This window comes from Neofelis nebulosa, chromosome 4 (assembly GCF_028018385.1).
Source record: "Neofelis nebulosa isolate mNeoNeb1 chromosome 4, mNeoNeb1.pri, whole genome shotgun sequence".
In the NCBI taxonomy this organism is placed as follows: Eukaryota; Metazoa; Chordata; class Mammalia; order Carnivora; family Felidae; genus Neofelis; species Neofelis nebulosa.
In genome coordinates, this window is record NC_080785.1 from 25,460,218 (window position 1) to 25,480,784 (window position 20,567).

General features: G+C 39.2%; 1 protein-coding gene and 1 long non-coding RNA gene across 13 annotated transcripts in view; both read left to right on the top strand.

Annotated features, from left to right (window-relative positions):
- The window catches only part of ZNF800 (zinc finger protein 800), a 188,101-nt gene that overhangs the window by 131,894 nt on the left and 35,640 nt on the right, over nt 1-20,567 (top strand). For 5 of the 12 annotated variants that reach the window (XM_058724399.1, XM_058724402.1, XM_058724400.1 and 2 more), the window contains 3 exons: nt 5,467-5,585; nt 10,913-11,008; nt 20,228-20,371. In XM_058724399.1, the coding sequence (XP_058580382.1) occupies nt 5,525-5,585; nt 10,913-11,008; nt 20,228-20,371 (301 nt within the window). In that variant the 5' untranslated portion in view covers nt 5,467-5,524. Of the gene's footprint in view, nt 1-4,680; nt 4,790-4,848; nt 4,990-5,254; nt 5,349-5,466; nt 5,586-10,912; nt 11,009-20,227; nt 20,372-20,567 lie in introns of those variants that run through there. The other 7 variants (XM_058724398.1, XM_058724410.1, XM_058724409.1 and 4 more) reach the window with 4 other exon arrangements.
- Nucleotides 14,292-17,514, top strand: LOC131509037 (uncharacterized). Its single transcript, XR_009260269.1, has 2 exons — nt 14,292-15,611; nt 15,864-17,514. It is a non-coding gene; the product is annotated as an uncharacterized LOC131509037 (long non-coding RNA).

Here is a 20,567-nt window from a genome sequence, read left to right on the forward strand (position 1 = left end):
TTGAATGGCAGACTTGTTTGTCAAGGATGGTTTGGTGCCCACGAGGCAGCATGGTGCATGCATTATGTCACCTGGCTAGCGAGACCTAAATGTGCATTAGTGCCAGGAATGAAAGATACAAGTCCATGTCAGAGACTTTCTGGTAGGCAACTTATCTCCAGGGCAGCAACCCAGGTATAACCTACTCCTTCCTCTCCTTAAAATAAACATCTTAGGAAAAGCATTACCTTCTTTTTTCATATTATGTTGCTGGCCCAACACTTAGGTGTTAAATTCTATATAGTTGATAATCAATTGTTTAATATTCCTCCCTCCAAATCAATTTTTCCATGACTGTTTTTAAACTTAGTCTCTATTTTGGCTCAAAATTTGATTTGTACCTAATTATGAACTTATTTGTATTGTAAAATGACACATCATTAGGAAAGCTAGCAAAATTTGGACCAGAGTAAAGGTTCTATAGGAACCATAATTGCTCTTACTTGGTGTTAGGTTTTTATGCTGTGATTTAGTGGGATGTTTGAAACAGATGGAAAAACCTTTGAAAAAGTAACAAAATGATCAAAAAAGAAGTCCACTTAGAGAAGTTGAGGAATCATCAAAGTTTATCTACACAGGGCCACCAAATTGGCCCACCTAAAGAATACATTTGATTACTGTCTCCTTGTTTTGCTATTCTTTGTTTTTTTAAATGTTTATTTTTGAGAGAGAGAGACAGAGGGGCAGAGAGAGAAGGAATCACAGAATCTGAAGCAGGCTCCAGGCTCTGAGCTGTCAGCACAGAGCCTGACGCGGGGCTCGAACTCACGCACCACGAAATCATGACCTGAGGCTGAAGTCAGACACTTAACCGACTGAGCCACCCACGTACCCCTTGTGTTGCTATTCTTAAAGGAATCATACAGCATTAAAAAAATTCAGCAGCTTTAGCCAGTATCATTCTTGAAATGATCTGTGAGTGTATACAAAGATCATCACAATAATTCTCCCATTCCTATATGCATGTCCTTTTGAAATGGGACTTTGCTGTTCTTCCCATCAAGAGGGGACTCTCTGCTGTCCTTTTGATCTACTTTGACTAATAGAATGTGGTAGAAGTGAGATCATGTAACTTCTGCAAGAGGTCTTATAGCTTCCTGTTTGTACCTGCCTGACATGCTGCCTAGATATGAAGAAGCCCAGGCTAATCTCGAGGAAGAAAGGCTAGGGGGTAAGTACAGACAATAGTCAATACCAACAACCAGTCAGGAGTGTGCCCAGTTAAGATGCCAGATGACTATATGCATGATCCCAGACAAGGCCAGTCGAAATCACTGATCTATAGAATTGAGAGTACATAAAATGGTTTTAAAGAACTATTTCTAGGGTGGTTTCTTATGCAGTAATAATGTGTACGTGTGTGTGCGTGTGTGTGTGGATTTACGGTAGAATTTTCCTGCCTTGAAGATGAGACAATAATTTTAAACCATAAAATGGTCTTGGGTTAATCATTGGGATGTACTTCCAGACTTTAGAGATCAAAAAGTTCCTTAAAGCTGTAATAATGTGTCATGTAGGTTGTTGCAGTGAACAAGGAAAGGGGAAGACAGATACTTTTTCTGGGATGATTTGTGCAGAGTCGTTTTAGAGGTAGGATGATAATTCTAGATGTCCAAAGTCTAAGCTCTAGAGCCCTGTGAAATTTCAGTTAAATTCTTGTGATTTAGCAACTCCATTTCCACTTCATAAACTTGTACATAGCATTTTAATACATTTCACAACTGACAGGATCTACTAGCTCATCTTTCACATACAGTGTGATCCAAAAATGGCTATGATGTGGAGGGGCGCCTGGGTGGCTCAGTCAGTTAAACGTCCAACTCTTGATTTCAGCTCAGGTCATGATCTCATGGTTTATCAGTTTGAGCCCCACACCAGGCTCTGCACTGACCTCATGGAGCCTGCCTAGGATTCGCTGCTCCCTCTCTCTCTGCCACTCCCCGCTTGCTCTCTTGGGAATAAACATTAAAAAAAAAATGGCTATGATATAGTGTAGACAACACAGAATAGGCAATACAGCATAAAGGCTAAGGTCATGAATTTCAGAGCCATACTGCTTGGGTTCAAATGCTGGCTCAGTTGTCTGTCAGCTGTATGTTTTTGCCTCGGTTTCCCTACCTGTAGAATGAAAGGATAACAAATCTCATTGAATTGTTGATAGGATTAAGTGAGTTATTCTTGAGCTTAATACACTAATTAATAAATGTCGGATACTAGTATTGTTACAGAAGGCTCTGTTACTCTGTTACCTTCAGCAAATCAGTTAATCTCTGTTTTCTCACTTACAAAATAAGGTTTACAAGATAATTTCCATGGTTTCTTTTTATATTTAAAATTCTATAATTCAGTGTTCAATCTTTTACCCAGTGTTCAATATTTTACCCACACAAACATTCCAACCATGTCTATAATTCTAATTTCTCAAAAATTGCTTAAAATTTATTCTATTAGCTGGGGCGCCTGGGTGGCTCAGTCGGTTGAGCGCCGACTTCGGCTCAGGTCACAATCTCGCGGTCTGTGAGTTCGAGCCCCGCATCGGGCCCCTGTGCTGACAGCTCAGAGCCTGGAGCCTGTTTCAGATTCTGTGTCTCCCTCTCTCTGACCCTCCCCCATTCATGCTCTGTCTGTCTCAAAAATAAATAAACGTTAAAAAAAATAAAAAAATAAAATTTATTCTATTAGCAAGCAGTTTTGGGAACCCTCTAGTACCAGGGTTACCCTCTAGGTTACTCAGGAAGCTAACCATTCTTTTACTCATATGTGGGCAGCAAACATTTAGAACTCACATATCTGAAGCAGTGACTTTTCAGGTTTATGGCAACTTAAAATTGTATATTCATTTTTTAACTTGTGCTAAGTGTGCTTATAAAAGTAGGAAAAGATCCTCTGAAAATGAAAATATTTCACCTTAAATTTTACCAAAGAACTCCAATGTTAAAAATTACTGTTCAGGTGTCACATTTTTTTCGATACGCTTAAGTATACTGGATACAATTAAATATTACACAAAATGATTTTTATTGGCTGCATAACAAACACTGTCACATGGACGTACCATAATTTCTTTTACATATAAGTTGTGGCATTACATTTTAGTTTGACGTTGTGTGATGCTTCTTGACAATGGCACAGAAAAAAATGATCCAACATAACACTCATGTGACTGGTGTGTAAATGTCCAGTACCTGGAATTCCTTTAAAAAGGTGGATCGCTTTCCTTCCTTTTCCTGTCACCCCTATAATCAAGCTGCTACAATCGCTCAAGACCTATGCAGATGCTCCGTTCAGTATTTTTACAATAACAAGTTTATCAATTAATTACTGGACCGACCACAAACTTCCCTATGCATTTTGAAAACAGATTTCAGCCACATTTTGCTCTTCCAAAATACACACTGAGCCTACCTACTGCTAAACTGCTCTTTCAGGACCCAGCAAACCGACAATGTCGGCGCGAGGAGCTAACAATGCGAATGGGCTTTTTTCTCCCTTCAAATTTCCCGACCGTCGGTGGACACGTATTTGCTAGGAGAACCAGAATTCCGTTCTGGGCGGTGAGGAGGCAGCCTCTCCTGCCCCAAGAGGCGGCCACACGGGTTTGCGGAATTTGACAGGCGACCTCGATCTTCGGGGATTTTCCGAGCAGGACGCGGGCGCCGAAGAGGAGGGAAAGTGCATACTGCCCATGTGACGCACCTTCGCCTTCAGGTCCCAGAAGCGCAGTGCCGCTGCAGTCCATGCCTATCCTCCACCACTAGTTTTCCTCCCAAAGACCTGATGAAAACCACCGAGTTCTGGGAGGCACGCTTCCAAAATTGTTGGGTTTTTTTTTTTTTAAATCGACTTTTACCATTTTATAAGTGTGCTGACAATCTTTTCGGAGTCACCACTACGTTACGGCTCACCCATTTGCCAACCTTTCCCTACAGTTCATTCCCGTGCTTTTCCAACCCTCCCAGGTTTCGTTCCACTCAAAGGAGAAAAGCGAGAGCAACAGTTTGGTCGCCCATCAGCCCGTCCGTCTCCCGGGCACAAAACGACCCGGGGCTTCGGCTCTCCGTCGGCCCGCAGGAGGACGCGCGTACGAGGGGCCGGCCCGGGACGCCGGTCGCGGCCCGAGAGCCACCGGCCAAGGTTCCCTCGCCTGGCCCGGCCGCGGCGCGTAGCCTCCCCACAGGCCCGGGCGCCCGGCCGGGCGCATGCGCGCGGCGCTCCCGGGCGTGCCGGCCACACTCCCCCCACCCACTCGGAGAGCTTGTCACTTCCTGCCCTCGCCCCATCTCCGTCCGGGGTCAGTCAGTCGCTCCCTGTCGCTGCGGGAGTCTCTGCTTCCCCCCTTCCTACCCGCTCCGCGGCGGTAGCTCAGGCTCTTCGGGGAGGGGGAGACGGAGAGAGAGAGAGAGACTGACTTAATAAAGTTTCCTGAAACAACAACTACTACCAAAAAAGGCCCAAGGTGGGGGGGACCCCCATTCTTCCCCGCCCTCTCCAAAAGCCTGAGGGACCGTTGCAGGTGGAGCGGCGCTGGGGGGAGCCGGGCTCCGGCGGCAGCCGTTGCCCCGGCGAGGGGCGCCCAGGTCCTGCCCGCCGTGGTTCCGGCTCCTTCGGTGGCGGCTGCGGCTTCTGCGGGGCGGTTCCTCCTGTCAACTGCCTGCGCCCGCGCGCCACCCGCCCGCCCAGCTCCACAGCGCGGAGGGACGCCGTGAGCCGCCGCCTCCGTCGCCGTCGCCTCGGGCCGCGGAGGGACGTGGTGAGCTGTGGCGCTTCCGCGTCAGCGCCGGCGGGGACTCTTTGGGAGCGCGTCGGGCCCGAACCCCGGTTCCCTTCGCGTGGTCCGCCGAGGCTGCGCCAGGTGGGGCCCGAAGCCGCCTCCCACGCCAGGCTGTCCCCGCGGCTGCCCGGCCTGCCTTCCTTCCTTCCGCCTGCCCGCCGGCCCGCCCTAGGAGTTAAGTAAGTTGGGCGCACTTGGTTATGGGGACGGGGGCTCCGCCGGAGAGACCCCAACGCACGTGCGTGGCGGGAGAGCGCGGCGAGGGCCGGCCTCCGGCGGGAGTCGCACCTCGGCCGCCCCTGTCGCCGCGCCCGCCGCCCCGCGGGCCCCGGCGCCGGCCGTGCCCGCCGCGCTCCGCGCCTCCGTCTCCGCGCGCGCCCGCCCGGGCCGGCGAGGCCGCTGCCGCCCGCGCAGCCGGCCAGGCCCTCGCCTTGCGCTGCGCGCCCCGGGCTGCGTTTCCGGGTAGGGCGGTGAACCTGTACGGGAGCTTGGGCTGGAGAAGCCTTCGTGCATGTTTCTTTTTCAGCTCTAGAGGAAGGTGCGGGTCCGTGGAGGGAAAACGGAGCGCGCGGGTGGAGGGAACGTATCTGGAAAATAGAACCAGAGCCCCCCCAGGAAGTTCAGGGTGAGTGACGGGTTTGTGCTTCTTTCAACAGCCAAGCCGCAATGAAGAGCTTCTTACAGTGAAAGGAAAGTAGGTCTCGCCCACTGAAAATGCCTTTAAGGGACAAATACTGTCAGACTGACCACCATCATCACGGATGCTGTGAACCAGGTATACTCCTTTCTTCTCCAGTCACTTTGCCCTCCGTCAGGGTCACTTTGCCTTGTGTTTCCTTCCTGCCCGAGAAGTCATTTCTAAAGAAGCAGGCTATAATTTTCCCCAGCATAAAACTAGTTATGAAACCAAAAGCTTGTACAAACAAGAGGTTTCCCCTGCTTGATCCCTTAAAAAAAGTACTGCAAGTGTCACCTTAAATCTTTTCCACAAGATCAATCACTCAGTCCCTTTTCCTGCTTTCAAGGCAGCCTGCAGTTAGTAGTATACCCCCTTGACCTTTGAATGTTTAAAACTGAAGAGAAAGGAGAAAATAGGTAATAGAATGCTAGCATTTGTCTTCGTGAAAGTGGATTCATTTAAACTTTTGAAAGTTAAAGTTTCTCATGCATTTTTATCAGGGAATAGCGGTTAGAGCCAAAAAATGAGTTTAGTTTGGGCTGAAAAGTTTGTTAAACTCAACTTGTTGGAAGAATCCGCTCTTTGCTCACTGCAGCCTTTAAAAATTTTTTTGGACAGAACACAGTGTATGGCAGAATTAAAAAAACTGATTTTTTAGGTAGAATACATAAGTGTTTTTACTTAAGGATCCATAGGATAGTGTACTCAGTGGAACTGTTTTTAGTTGGATTTATGGAATGAAAAAGTTCCTTTTTTTGAGTCTCATGAAGAATATTAGAAAACTTTGATAAATGGAGCATATAAACTGTTAAGTTTTTCTAGTTGTTAGAAGTTTGATGTGTTTTGTCACAAACATATAGAGGTACAACTTACAAGGGAATCATTGAATACATATGTGACCAGACCAGACAGAGGCTCTTCTAGTTTAAAGGCAGGTGTTTATCATTATTTTTGACCTAAAAGGTATTAGAACTTTTTACACTTGTGCTTGTTTTTTGTTGGAGTATTTTAACCGCTCTAGTGTATTTGGTCCTATATCACAGTAGACTTCATTTCAAGTAGTGAACTTTTTTGACTAATGGGAAAAAAATGGTAGTGGTAAAGAGGAAGAACTCCCATTTTCAGAAAACTTTGGTACACATGAGAATAAAATTTGCTGTGACCCATCCCCCCCACTGGCTGGCTGGAAATCAGTAATAACTTCTGCTAATAAAATAGTCCCAGGATAGGACCCAGTTTCTGTTCAACTGTCCCTGACCTATGTAATTTTCGGCACCCTTCCATACTGCATATTTTGTGTGTCATTTATGTTTTACTAAATATTGGAGTTTGCTAGTTTTGAAGTAGAAGGCTGTGAATGCCTTTTATAATTGTGTTCTACTGACCTTTTATTCTAGTTTTGGGGTTTTTTTTGTTTTTGTTTTTTGTGTTTTTTTTTTTTTTTTTGAAAACATTTCAAGTCATTTAAGTTGAATTAGTTAATGAAATCATTTTGTTAAAGCTTCTTATTTAGGAAGAAGTTTATGTGTTTATTTTGTTTATTTCTTTGACAAGTTATTATTGAGCACCTGTTAGGTGCTAGGTACTGTCCAAGGCAATGGGGATGTAAGTGGCGAACAAAACAGATAAGGTCATTCCCTTATAGAACTTTTGAGTGGGAAGAGATGGAGATAAAGTAAATAAGATAATTTGTGGCTGTACCTTATTTAGTGTATTCTGATAATTAAAGTTTCCTAGAGACTTCAGTGTCTTTTTAAAGATGTTTTTCACAGTTGAACTTTTTAATATGTATTGGAACCTCTTTGCTTTTTCTCCCTCATTAACAAATCATCTAAGTTGCATTAATTTTAAAAGTTAAACTTTCTTCTGTGAGAAACTTTTTCAGTGACCAGGTCAAAAGTAGTTAGTGTCTCTTTGCTTTCTTAGCTAGAATTAAACACTTTCCAAAGACTACTTTGGTGGAAAGCTAAAAGTTTGTTAACCTATAGAGTAGTTAATTGTCATTATTTCAGAGGAAGTTATGTGCTGAGTGGGAGGATATTTCCAGTACCAAGAGGAATATGTTATGATGTGCTAGTTTTTGAAAGAAGATGCCTTCTGAAGGCACACCAAGATAATATGGTGTTTGAGAAATTCTTCTAATGGCCAATTACCAGAGGTCTGTTCTCTTGAATTATGAATGGGGGGGGGTGGGGGAGGGTTCCTGGATGGGAGCACTGTGTTCCTGAGGAGGCCTTGAGAGGATGGTCAATTTGTAGTGAAGGGTGGTGTTATAAGCCTGTCAGTATATGTGAAGTACTTTTTTAGTTATGTTTTAAGAATGTTCCTGACAGAAATTTTCAAACATTCAGAAGTAGAGAGAATGGTATAAGGAACCTGATATAACCGACACACAACTCCCATCAGTTATTAACACATGGACAATATCTTTTCGTCCTGTATTCTCCCCTTCTCCGCAGTTCCCTTCTCCACCCTCCAGCTACTTCCCTGTGCTCTATTGTTTGTAAGTAAATGCCACATGAAAGATCTTTTAAAGCACTCGTTTTAAGCTAGGAGAGACTGTTGCAAAAGTAGGTATTTGATTCTGGGAAATGTGTTCTTGGAAGGATGTAAAGACAGATGTTAACTTCTGAGTGTTTGGGTGTTTTGATTGGAGGGTGATGATGGTTTTTTTCCTAATGGTCATGTAAACTGATCTTGGGAGGGATGATGGGATATATGAAAGGAAACTTCTATAAAGTACTAATACATAAATTTTTTTAGGGTTGAGAGTGTATTTTCAAGTGAAGAAGTTTTTTGTTTGTTTGGTTTTGTTTTTTTTTACAATGGGAACTGCAGAGATCTGTATATTAAGTGGATGTATCTGTGGATAAGTAAGCTAACCCTGGGGTTCTTACACACATGTTGATGTGTCTCGTGGTAGCAGTGTTCTGAAGGTGATTAGGTAACAAAATTTTGCTCTGGCTTTGAAATCAGATGTTGTCATGTGGAAGTGGAAGATGATGTATTATAGAAAGTTTTCTGGAGCATTTTTAAATGAGGAAAGGGGACTCTCAGGACGAGTTATCATTTCTTCCCCTTATCCCTTCCTTATTCATTACTGTTTTTTTATTGTCCCTTTCCAGATTTCTTGTCACTTATAGAGCCAAGCCTTGATGCTTTTGATTCTTTACAATTATAAAATTTTTACCCTCTTTTTGCAGTTAACTACTGTTTTTTTGTAAACTTTTGTCACATATTATAATGTACCAATAGTGAAAAGAGATTCATCTAACCCCAATAAATGGTATCATCGATTTATTTACAAACTTCTGCTCTTGTATCTTTAAGGGGTTGAATTCTCCTTCTCTTAGATTTTGGAGACAATTTTTCAGTTTTTTGTGTCAGAAAGCAGTTGATTTGTACATGCTGATGTTGGTCGTGGTGGTGGTGATAGAATATTTATTGAGCACTTACTATAACATAGGCTTTGTTTTAACCAGTTAACTAGTTTACTTGCATTAACTCATTTAATCCTCGTAAAACCCTGTGATTTGGGTACTTTTATTATCCCCATTTTAGAGATGAAAAAGAGATCAGAGAGTTTAATTTGCCTTAGTTGTATCTAATAAATGTCAGGAAAAAAAATTCGGTGCAGTAAGTCCAAGTCTAGAGTCTTTATATTCTTAATCACTGCAGGTAGTACCAACATCAGTGTTCTCAGAGTGAATTGTGGGTGTGTGCATGTTATTCATTTAAAATACTCCTAGAATATCTCTTAAAATTGGGAAAGTTGTACTTAATAAAATCACTTAGTCCTGAGACATAGTCCCTCCCGTTTGGTGACCACTGAGCACCAGACTTGAAGACTTAAAGAGAATCTAAGGCTGTGTGTATATACAGAGCACAGCAAGCTTTAGCCCCCTTATCAGAAAGCTAAATGCTGTCCAAGACCAGGTCCTGAAGCAGTAGCAGCATACATCATTGTTTTCCCTCTTAATTTTCCCACAGACTGGACGATCCTGGGTTTAAGATGGTAATAGTTGAGGGGCGCCTGGGTGGCGCAGTCGGTTAAGCGTCCCACTTCAGCCAGGTCACGATCTCGCGGTCCGTGAGTTCGAGCCCCGCGTCAGGCTCTGGGCTGATGGCTCGGAGCCTGGAGCCTGTTTCCGATTCTGTGTCTCCCTCTCTCTCTGCCCCTCCCCCGTTCATGCTATGTCTCTCTCTGTCCCAAAAATAAATAAAAAATGTTGAAAAAAAAAAAAAAAAAAAAAAAAAAAAGATGGTAATAGTTGAGTAGAACATTATAACATACTGAAAAAAGAGTTAATTAAAGTGGCTGGTTTTTTGTGCCACAATCATGTCTTTATTTGGTATCTGATGGGAAAACTCAGTTTTCCTTCGCAGTTACTTTCTATCATAATCTAATTTATTACATAATTACACTGTGAGCCTGAGAATTTTGGAAGAGACCTTTGTATATGAAAATGAAAAAATTTATTTTTAAAGTGGAAATATTATTTTTACTCATTATAGAAATGTGTTTTTTCTAGCATGCACTCTTCTAAAAGCCCAGGCAGTCTCTGAAGCACTAGTGAAGTATGAGACAGAAAGTGAAAATCACCCCTGTAAAACCCGCCGACAGAACCCTTGTTTTGTTGGTATCCCACCAGACTTTTTGTGTTTATATTAACGTCTGTACATACACACATGTACGTTAAATTTCTTTCTGTATTTATTGAAATACGCATTAATATGAGTGAGATCATATTCCACAACCTGTTTTTGTTGCTTAATCTATTACTGACATTCTTTGTTGTTAGTATATGTAGATCTAGCTCATGCTTTCTAACAGCCATGAAGGATTCCATTGTAGGGATATTTCATAGTTTATTTAGTCTGGTTCCTGTTGAGAGACTTTTAAATTTGAATTTTTTTCTGAATTATTTACAGCGCTACAGAGTGCTGCAGTGAACATTTTTGAACATCTATCATTGTGCACTTCACTAGTTCTTTCCTTAGGCAGTGGTTTTGAGTTTTGCTCTCATAATTGCCCGTACAGTTGTACTAGATTGTCCAGAGGGTTTTGGAATGGTTTATGAGATGTGGCTAGGCCATGATTGCCCTAGAATTTTGGTTAAATACAGTAGTTCTTCTTCAAGGGGAATAAAAAGTCAGACATGACAAATAGGTACTAAGTAATACCAAAATAGTAAATCTTTGTGTTTGAAGCCTTACATAGCTTTAATTTAGCCTTGAATTGAGGGTAATTTTATTTTTTCCCATTATTTCATTTTGCCTTACAAAGATGCTGGTGAAATATATACGAACAAGTGTGATTATCGTTAACATGATTGTAGCAAACCATTGTTTTACTTTAATAGTAAATGATTTAAATAACCCTTTTTTGTGGGGATTGGGGTGGGTGTTTGTCTTCCATGTAGTTTATATCCTGGAACCTGGAGATGCTCCTTTGTTACAGCAACCACTACAGACATCCAAATCTGGTATTCAGCAAATAATTGAGTGCTTTCGATCAGGTATGAATGTTTTAGGATGTATTTTTCAATCTTCACATAGTAGTTAAAAACTACCTAGAAATCCTTAGAATTAATTTTTTTTAAATATTAAAATGTATACATTGGTTTTATAGAATACTTTTAATTGCCATATTTTAAAAAAGTGGGTGAATATTGACTTGATCTAGATTCTTTTTCAGTACTATGTATTATATATTCATATGGAAATAAGCTTGTTTATTATGGTTTAAAGAAATACATGTGGTATTTTTATTGGTAAAGTGCCTCTTAATGATTTATTTTTATTTTTTGGCATATTCTTTATAAACTCTCAAAGGTGAATTCTACTGGGTCTTTAAAAGCATTGGCAGAGTAGACTATTCACAGCGTCTGAGATGTCACTTATTTTAGGTTAATTACTTTATCATCACTCTTTATGTGACTCCCCTTCTTTGGCCTAACCCTGGAGTTTCAATATCTTAAATAGAGCACAAGATAGGAAAAATACTTATTCCAGCCCTGGGATCTTCGGATACAAGTGTTTAGCTTTTCTTTCTATTAGATTATTATAGTATTTGCATGTATAATAAGGGTACTTGTGTGGGTGCAATCCAATGCTTTAAAATAGTTGTTGCTTACTACATATACATAAGTGAGAACTGTCAGAACTGTGTTATCAGTAAGATCTTAGGTTGCTTTGATTCTTATAATCCACTTATCCACCTTTTGTAGATTTGGCTTCTTTGACGTCGTAGACTGTTGAGTTAGATATAAATAAGCAAACACACATGATTGATGGGACACCTAACTGATGGAAACTTAGAAGATTAGAATATCTTTTGTTATTATTCTAAAGCTTACTATTTTAATGAAAAATTTCTAAGATTCAAGGGAAAAGATAATTTATATGTAATAACTTGTTTTGTGTTAATAAATTCTTTGAGGTGCTTGTTTTTAAGTCATTGTAAAGAGAAGTGGCATCTATTTGCTTTATTTTAGGATCTAAGAAATAGATTGTTCCTTAATCTAAAATAAAAAAGGTTTTCTGACTTTATAATGTCTATTTCTTGGACTTTTCATCTATAGTCCTCATGGCATTGCTTTTATTTATATTTAATTTAGTTAAGTATTGAGTGTATACACATGCCTTGCTCATGTTGGATGCTGGTAAACCTATTTAGGTTTACCTAAATAGGTGGTAAACCTACTCAAAGATGTTTTTTGTTTTTTTTTTTACTTTTGATAGTTGCCCTTCATTAACAGAAGTAACTGATAAGTCAGATTTTCCTTTAGTAAAGACAACTACAATTTTACTTATCAGGAGCCGTATTTATAATATATTTCTGGCGTAACAGGAGAATGGTTAGTTTTTGTAGTATAAGAGTTTTTGTTAGCTACTTTTAATAGAGAAATAATTCCTTTTGCACTTTCTCCTGGAAATGAAGATAATAGCTTTTCACATTTAGTTATATTCTTTGCTGTAGGTTTTTAAAATCCAGAATTTACAGAGAAAGACAAATCCCATATGATTTCACTAATATGTGGAATTAAAGAAACAAAACAGATGAACTGTGGGGGGCCAGGGAAGAGAAGAGAGGGAAACAAACCACAAGAGGTTCTTAATGATAGAGAACAAACTGAGGGTCGATGAAAGGAGGTGAGTAGGAGGTTGGCTAGATGGGTGATGGGTACTAAGGGCACTTGTTGTGATGAGTGCTGGGTATTGAATTCAAGTGATGAATCACTGAATTCTACTCCTGAAACCAATATTGCACTCTATGTTAGGTAAATAAAATTTGAATAAAATTTAAAAATCCAGAATTTGAAATTAATAAGGTTATTTTATACTACTTCAATTTATTATAGTCTTATTTGATTAAGTAAGAATTGGTTCATTCATAAATGCTTTGTCTTGTAAAATATCCCTTTCCAAGAAGATCCTGTTTAGAATCTGTGTTTAACTGTGGAAGGTAAATATTTAAAAATGAAATTGTTTTCTTTTGCACTGTGGTCATATCTGTTTTCTGTGTTTGCTATTTCTTTACAATCAGAGCTAAAGGAAAGGGTCCATGAAATGGGTAAAATGTTTTTTTTTTAAATGTCCCCAGCAGATTTGCCTTCTGAGTTATGTTTTATTTAGGCAAATTTTGAAAGTACTATAAATTTAAAGTACCCGCTAATTTAAATTAGAAGTGATTTAGAAATATGCTTAGCGAGGGGCGCCTGGGTGGCGCAGTCGGTTAAGCGTCCGACTTCAGCCAGGTCACGATCTCGCGGTCCGTGAGTTCGAGCCCCGCGTCAGGCTCTGGGCTGATGGCTCGGAGCCTGGAGCCTGTTTCCAATTCTGTGTCTCCCTCTCTCTCTGCCCCTCCCCCGTTCATGCTCTGTCTCTCTCTGTCCCAAAATAAATAAAAAATGTTGAAAAAAAAAAATTTATAAAAAAAAAAATAAAATAAAAAAAAAAAGAAATATGCTTAGCGATACAAAGAAACTAACTTTGTATTTAAAAAAAGAGATTTTTTTTTTACTTCGTTAACTTGTCTCAGTACTAAGCAATTTTAATTTCCTCAAGATCGTAATCTCTCACATATCTGTGTAATCTAAAATCTACTAAGATAGCTCTTTAGCACTGAAGTATCCAGGTCCTGGCTGACTGAAACTTGGGGTGGATAGAGTGGAAGCTTGGCCTGCATGACTTAGGGACCAAGATCCATTCTCACCCTGTAAGTTCCTCCTGGTTCCATTCTACTCCCAACCACACCTTCAGTGACTCATTTCTTTCTAGGCTCTTTCCTTTACAGCTGGGTCACACACATTGCATTTAAAGAACCATCTGAAGTCCATGCTTTTGCTCTTGTTAACCTATAGAAACTAAATCAGGTTGGGTATTAGTAATGTCTTAGGATATCTAGCTTAATCTTTAAGCTCAGTTAGTTGTCTTCAGCTACTGTATCATCTCTAAGTGACTCACCTTCTTCAGCCTACACTGGACTGTCTGTGATCTGATATGAATTCCTACCCAAGCTGGAAGTTCATAAAAGGCTGAGGAAGGAGTTCTCTCATTTTTCAAGTCCACAGCCCCCTGTGTGCTATACTGACTGCTTGATCAGGTTTGACTTGTTCTCTTTGCCTCACACTTCAGTTTTTGCTTTGGATTGTTTTGCTGGCTTTAAGTTATCCTTCTTGACCTCTAATATCTCTTTATTTCTGGCTGCTTCACTTGTAAATTAATTTGAGTAGATTTGAGTAGATTTTTTTTTTTTTTTTTGGAATTAAGTAATATTCCTGTATTGGAGTAAATAATGTTACTGGATTAAGTCATAAATGCCTGTGGTTTAAAAAAATAATGAAGTACAAAAGGATATAAAAAATATAAAAATGAGTCTCTTTGCTCAGGCAACCACTGCTACATGGTTTGTGTGTTTTCTTCCAAGGTTGTCTATACATATAGCCCTCATACCCCCCCCCCCCCCCCCGTATGAGTAATAGCTGACTCTGCGCCCTGTTACGTATTTTTGCTTTAATAGTACATTTCACTGTTGTTTGACATCTGTTCGTAGAGAGATGCCTTATTATTTTAGGCTGCCTATTTTGCTCCAGACTATAGATTTTCTACTCTGAAATCCCTAATGGTTGGGTGACTTTGAGACATACTGTTTGCTCTGAATCCTTGGCTTCCGGTACTGCCTTGACTGGGCCCTGCCTTTTGCCCGAGTGCTGCCTTAGCTGTGTTGGTTCTTCTAGGATCAATCTGTGTGACTTGGCATCCTCAAATTTCCTCCTTTCTATTAACACTTTTAGCTTCCTTCCTTCCTGATCTCTCTCCCCAAACTGAAGCAGAATTTTAAGTAACAGCAACAACAACAAAAAGATGTACTTGCATGAGACGTTTATTAAAATTGATTTAATTGAGCTTAATAGTCTTTTTTAGTCTCTCAGCCTTCTGCTAGAGGCAAAGGAGCTATTGAATATCCTAAGGGTAGAAACAGAAAAATGGAGAGAAAAGACAATGATAATTATTTAGTTTGGTATTCAAAACTGGTCTTTAATATGAAGTTGATACCTTTTTTTGAATTCTTGTAATATATAATATTGAAAAAAGAGGTAATATATAATATCGTAGAAAAAAGATTCTGCCTATAGAATACAGTACTGTGCAAGGAAGGGCATCTTTTCTGAATCTTAGGGAGGAGTAAATTGTAGTGAAAAATGAGAATTAGCTTTTGTGATATTTGCTATTGCCATTATCATCTTAAGTTTAGGTTTGGTCATTTAACTTCTTAGAAGAGTTTATCTTGTTTTGTTTTTGTACTATTTAAAGCAACATTACTTGTATTTAGTGTAAGCTGTGACTGGATGGTGATGCCTCCCTCAGTCCTGACTCTGCAAACAAAAACTTAGCTTGGAAGTATGATTTATCATAGATACATAAGAGAGTGCCATGGATTTTGTTTTTGTTTTTTGGTTGTTACATGACAACTGTAGGAAATTTAAAATCAGACTAGATATTTTTTTGGATGAATAAGAAAGGTGTAGATTTATTTGTTTGATTTGTTGTTCTTACATTCTTCTTCAAAGCATATCATCTGGGGCTGTGTTCCTAGGAGAGCAGTCATTTATATTAGTTTGGAAATTTCTTTTTTTTTTTTTTTTTTTTTTTTTTTAACATTTTTTTTTATTTTTATTTTTGGGACAGAGAGAGACATAGCATGAACGGGGGAGGGGCAGAGAGAGAGGGAGACACAGAATCGGAAACAGGCTCCAGGCTCCGAGCCATCGGCCCAGAGCCTGACGCGGGGCTCGAACTCACGGACCGCGAGATCGTGACCTGGCTGAAGTCGGACGCTTAACCGACTGCGCCACCCAGGCGCCCCAGGTTTGGAAATTTCTTAAGGGCACAGATCAGATCCTTCACTTCTGTGTTTCCAGTGAATAGCATTGTGACCTGATATTTAATAGGTGTTCAGTAAATGTTTGTTATACTAAACTAAAAGATTCACCAAGTAGGCACTAGAATAATTTTATTCTACTTATGAATTTACTGTAGTGTGTGGCAGTGTTCCATAATTAACCTAGTAATTTTTTTTAACCAGCTGGTTTTAAGATAATAATTAAAATTTTCTTAAGTTTTCCCTGTTTTTTACCTTCAAGAACTTTTGTTAAGAGAAGATCAGCTAGAAATTTCCTTTGTATACCGGCCTTGAGAATCAGTTTTGACACAAATTATGGATTTGCTTGCAGTGTTGAGATGATACTGTGTTTAAACAGTCATGCTAAAAATGAGCTCATGTGTGAATCATCAATAAAGCAAACAGTATACCACTTAAAAATAATTATTGCTACAATTTAGGGACGCCTGGTGGCTCAGTTGGTTGAGTGTCCAGCTCTTGATTTTGGCTCAGCTCATGATCTCACAGATTGTGCCCTGCATCAGGCTCTGCGCTGACAGTGCCCAGCCTGCTTGGGATTCTCTCTGTCCCTCTCTCTATCTGCTCCTCCTCCACGTGCGTGCATATGCACACATGCTCTCTCTCACAAAATAAATACATAAACATTTAAAAATCCATTATTGCCACAATTTAAAATGGTCATTGACCAACATATTCATATATTAAGAAAAAAATGAAAGCTTATCTTTCTAGCACAGAAGAGTTATAATTAATATCACATCATGTAAGGTGACTGCAGTCTACCCTACTGTAAAACTGAATACTGATTTCCTTTGAAAAAATCTTGTAAACATTTTTCTCAGAACATACAGAATATTTGACATTAAGGAATAGCACATGACTAAATCCTTGATGAGGTTTAAGTAATTTTTATGAGCACCTATTATGAGAATCTGAAATATTCACTAATTAGCTAATTTCTAGGCATCAGAAACTTACCCTTTGGAGGGCTGGTTTTTTGGAAAGATACTGATTAATGATCTATGTAAGCAGTAAATAGTGCATCCTAAGATAGTTTCAAAACCTGAGGCAAGAAAAAGTTATTAATATCGGAAAAGGAATAATTAGGCGTAAGATACCCTGGCTCTTTCTGAATCAAGAGCTGTGGAAGAACTTTATGTTGCTGTTTAGATGACCATGTCTGTTGTTGTCTCAGGTGGTAGAAAGTTTTAGCTATTGACAGAGGCAGAGTTGATTGGCTGTGCCTAATTGTAAGTGAGCAAAGCAATAAGAAAATAGTAGCTGATTAGACCATTAAGACCGCATGGGAAAAACAACAAACCCTTAAATGGCAACTGCTAACTTAGGGAAAAACTTCTGTTGTCTGTATTTATGGAATGGGTGACCTCTTATTTTTCTCATTTGTAAAATGTATAAGTTGAATTAGAAACTCTTTGAGGTCTAGGGGCGCCTGGGTGGCTCAGTCAGTTGAGCGTCTGACTTTGGCTCAGGTCATGACCTCACGTTCATGGTGAAGTTCAAGCCCTGCAGGTTCTGTGCCTACAGCTCAGAGCCTGGAGCCTGCTTTGGATTCCTTGTCTCCCTCTCTCTTTGCCCCTCCCCTGCTCATGCTCTGTCTCTCAAAAACTAAAATGAAACATTAAAAAAAAAAATCTTTGAAGTCTCTTGACTTCCCAGTCAACTTTACAATAGGCTAAAAGAAAGTTTAATTTATAGAGAAGGTTTTCTTTAACATAGAGTTCTCCAATATGTCATTTGACAAACATCAGTCACGCATGGTTCTGAGGGCTGGGAATACAGTGGGAAGAATAAAGATACCTTCTCTTTCCTCTTTGAGCTTCCACTTTAATGGGAGTACAGAAAAATAATTACAAGAAAGTGGAATAATATAGTATAGATGTACAGTGTGCTATGGGAGTAGGGGTGAAGAATTCTTAAAAAACAGGAGCGATCAGAAGGCTTCCTGGAGGAAACAACTAACTTGGAATTTGAAGGATTGCTGGAAGTGAGCCAGACCAGGGAAATGGGAGATTGTTATAGGCAGAGAGAAAAACCTAGGTGAAGGCCTGAAAAGTGAGAGAGCGAGAAATTGGTGAACCTGTGGCTCTGAAAGAAATTTGATGTACCTGGATCAACACGACATGCTTGTGTCTGTGCATGTGCATGTTGATGTGTGTGTGCATGTATGTGTGTAGGTAGGGTGGGGTGGGGTGGGGGGAGCATTTGTGAATGAGTATTAAGATTGATTGGTTCAGGTTAGAGCTAGAGACTTGTTTTAGGGGGATGTTTATTGGGAACAGATATACACTCTACTGAATATAACTAGCTCTATAACTAGGACTAAATAAGAATCTATACGTAGATATAGACTTTTTTATGGTTGAGAGAATCTTACAGACAAAGTGAGAGCTCTGATTTAAGGATGCAGTCTTATATTTTTAGCAGTAACTTTTTTATGTATAACCTCATACTTTCTATTTAAATCTTCAACTGAATTCTTACGTTAAACCTAGTTCAGGTTATTTTTGCATTGCTCTTCAATCTTTTTTGACTATCTTTAAAGGCAGAATTGAATCTTTAGTATGGGTCTAGCAGGTAATTTAATTTAGAATTGAAGTGTGCAAAAACTTTCTATGTTTTCTTTTTACTTTACTACACTTAACCGTACTTGGGAATTATAGGTAGATCAAGTAGAGAGGTTTATCTAAAATATTTTTATCATTAGTCTACCTCTCATAGTTTGTCACTTAGGAGATTATGAACTAAATATGTTAGCAGTCTATTGTCAATATATTTTGTAATGTGAAGTGGAATAAAATGTGTGTGTGTATGAGTTTACTTTTATATAAAGAATATACTCAAGCTGTCCTCTGAATCTTTTTAAATTTGTGTTTTCTGATTTTGTGGTAATATGGTTTAGTGCAGTAAACATTGATTTGAATTTGAGAAATGGTGGAAATAATTTCATTATATATATATTTTTTTCCAGTAGAAACCCAGATGTGTAATTTAATTTTTCTGGGATTTAGGTTTATATTTTCTTTCATGATTCTGTAAGATACATTTGGTTTGGTTTGTTCATTTTACAAGGTGGATAGTAAAGTGTGTTTGCTCTTTAGTAGTCCCAGAGCTTAACAGAATGTCAAGTGCTTGCTGAGTGATAGAACACTTTATACCTAGATAGTCTTAAAGTTGTTTTTCAAGACACTTTTGTTTTTTCCTCTTTAGTTTAAGTCAATATCATTATCATCTTTTTTATTTGAGGAAATTAAAGGCTAATTAATTAGTAAAGCACTGCAGATCAATTTTGTCAATTTACCTGTGGCAAAACCTTGTAGGAAATAATGACAAAAGATCTTCTGTTTGTGTTTTATTCCTGGCGGATATTTTTACTTTAAAGATTAGATGCTTGTTGCCATTTATTTTTTTTTCTTGCCTTTTGACCTTCTGTCATAATGCTTAGATTCCCTAGATCTGTGGCATTTCTTCAACTTATCTTTATTGAGCATTGCGAGAGCTGAACACTTTAGTTGTAAATAAGACAGGTTTGGTTTTGGCTGCTTTGGTGTTTATAATCTAGTGGGGAAGACAGGCTTTAAGTTAGTTTAAAGTGTAGAACTATCAGTATTTAATTAATTGCACTTGAAGTGAGTTTTTGAGGGAGAAAGAATTTGAATAAATGTATAGTGGTCTCAAGAGGCCTAAGCAAAATTCATGTTATGGATAAGGATTCTGTACTCTCACACTCAATGGCCAGAATTCCATATTGGCATAGAACCGGAAGTAATTTGAGTTTTAAAAAAATCACAGGCAGTCTTGGGACACAGTTCTGACTTTCTTTAAGGAATCAGGGGAAAATGTATTACAGAACTCCATCTTCATTTCACTGCGGAAGAGAGCTGTAGGAACCAGCCAGATACTTTGGCAGGGAGTAAAGGGGTAGGGGAGGAAGGGGCATGTTTAATTCTTCTTTCCCATTCCAGATCTATTGAATCAGAATCTCTGGAGGTGGGTCATGTACATCTTTATTCCCAGGTCACTGTGATGATCAACCAGATGTTGGAGTGACTGTTGGGATATCCTAAGAATTGATTGGCTGCTGAATTAGAAAAAGAATATCAGTTTTAGCTGTCATAATATTCAAATGATGATGCGATTTTGCTTAAAATTTAGTTTATAACTTAGTTCCGAATACACTATGGTAGAAGTTGGCAATGTCTGTATTTTATTTTCAAAGAGTAGTTGCACTTTGGATTGTCAACAGTGGTTGCCAAGTTAAAAGCGCGTGTTAAAGTTATCTTTTGTGTTTTCTTTTTTTTTTTTCCTTCAGGAACTAAACAACTTAAGCATATTTTATTAAAAGACGTGGACACTATTTTTGAATGTAAATTATGCCGCAGTCTCTTCAGAGGATTACCAAATTTAATTACCCATAAAAAATTCTACTGCCCACCAAGTCTCCAGATGGATGACAGTAAGTTTTATTCATATATTCAGTTATGCATTTTATAGTTAGTTAAGTATTCATATACTGTAGCTGTATGTTTGTGTTAAAATGGTATTGATAATTTAATGATGGAGAATAAAATTAAACACTCGACTTAATGTTTTATTCATTTTCTTAGATAGGTACTTTCATATGAGCGCTTTTTGCTTCGGTTTTTCTAAAG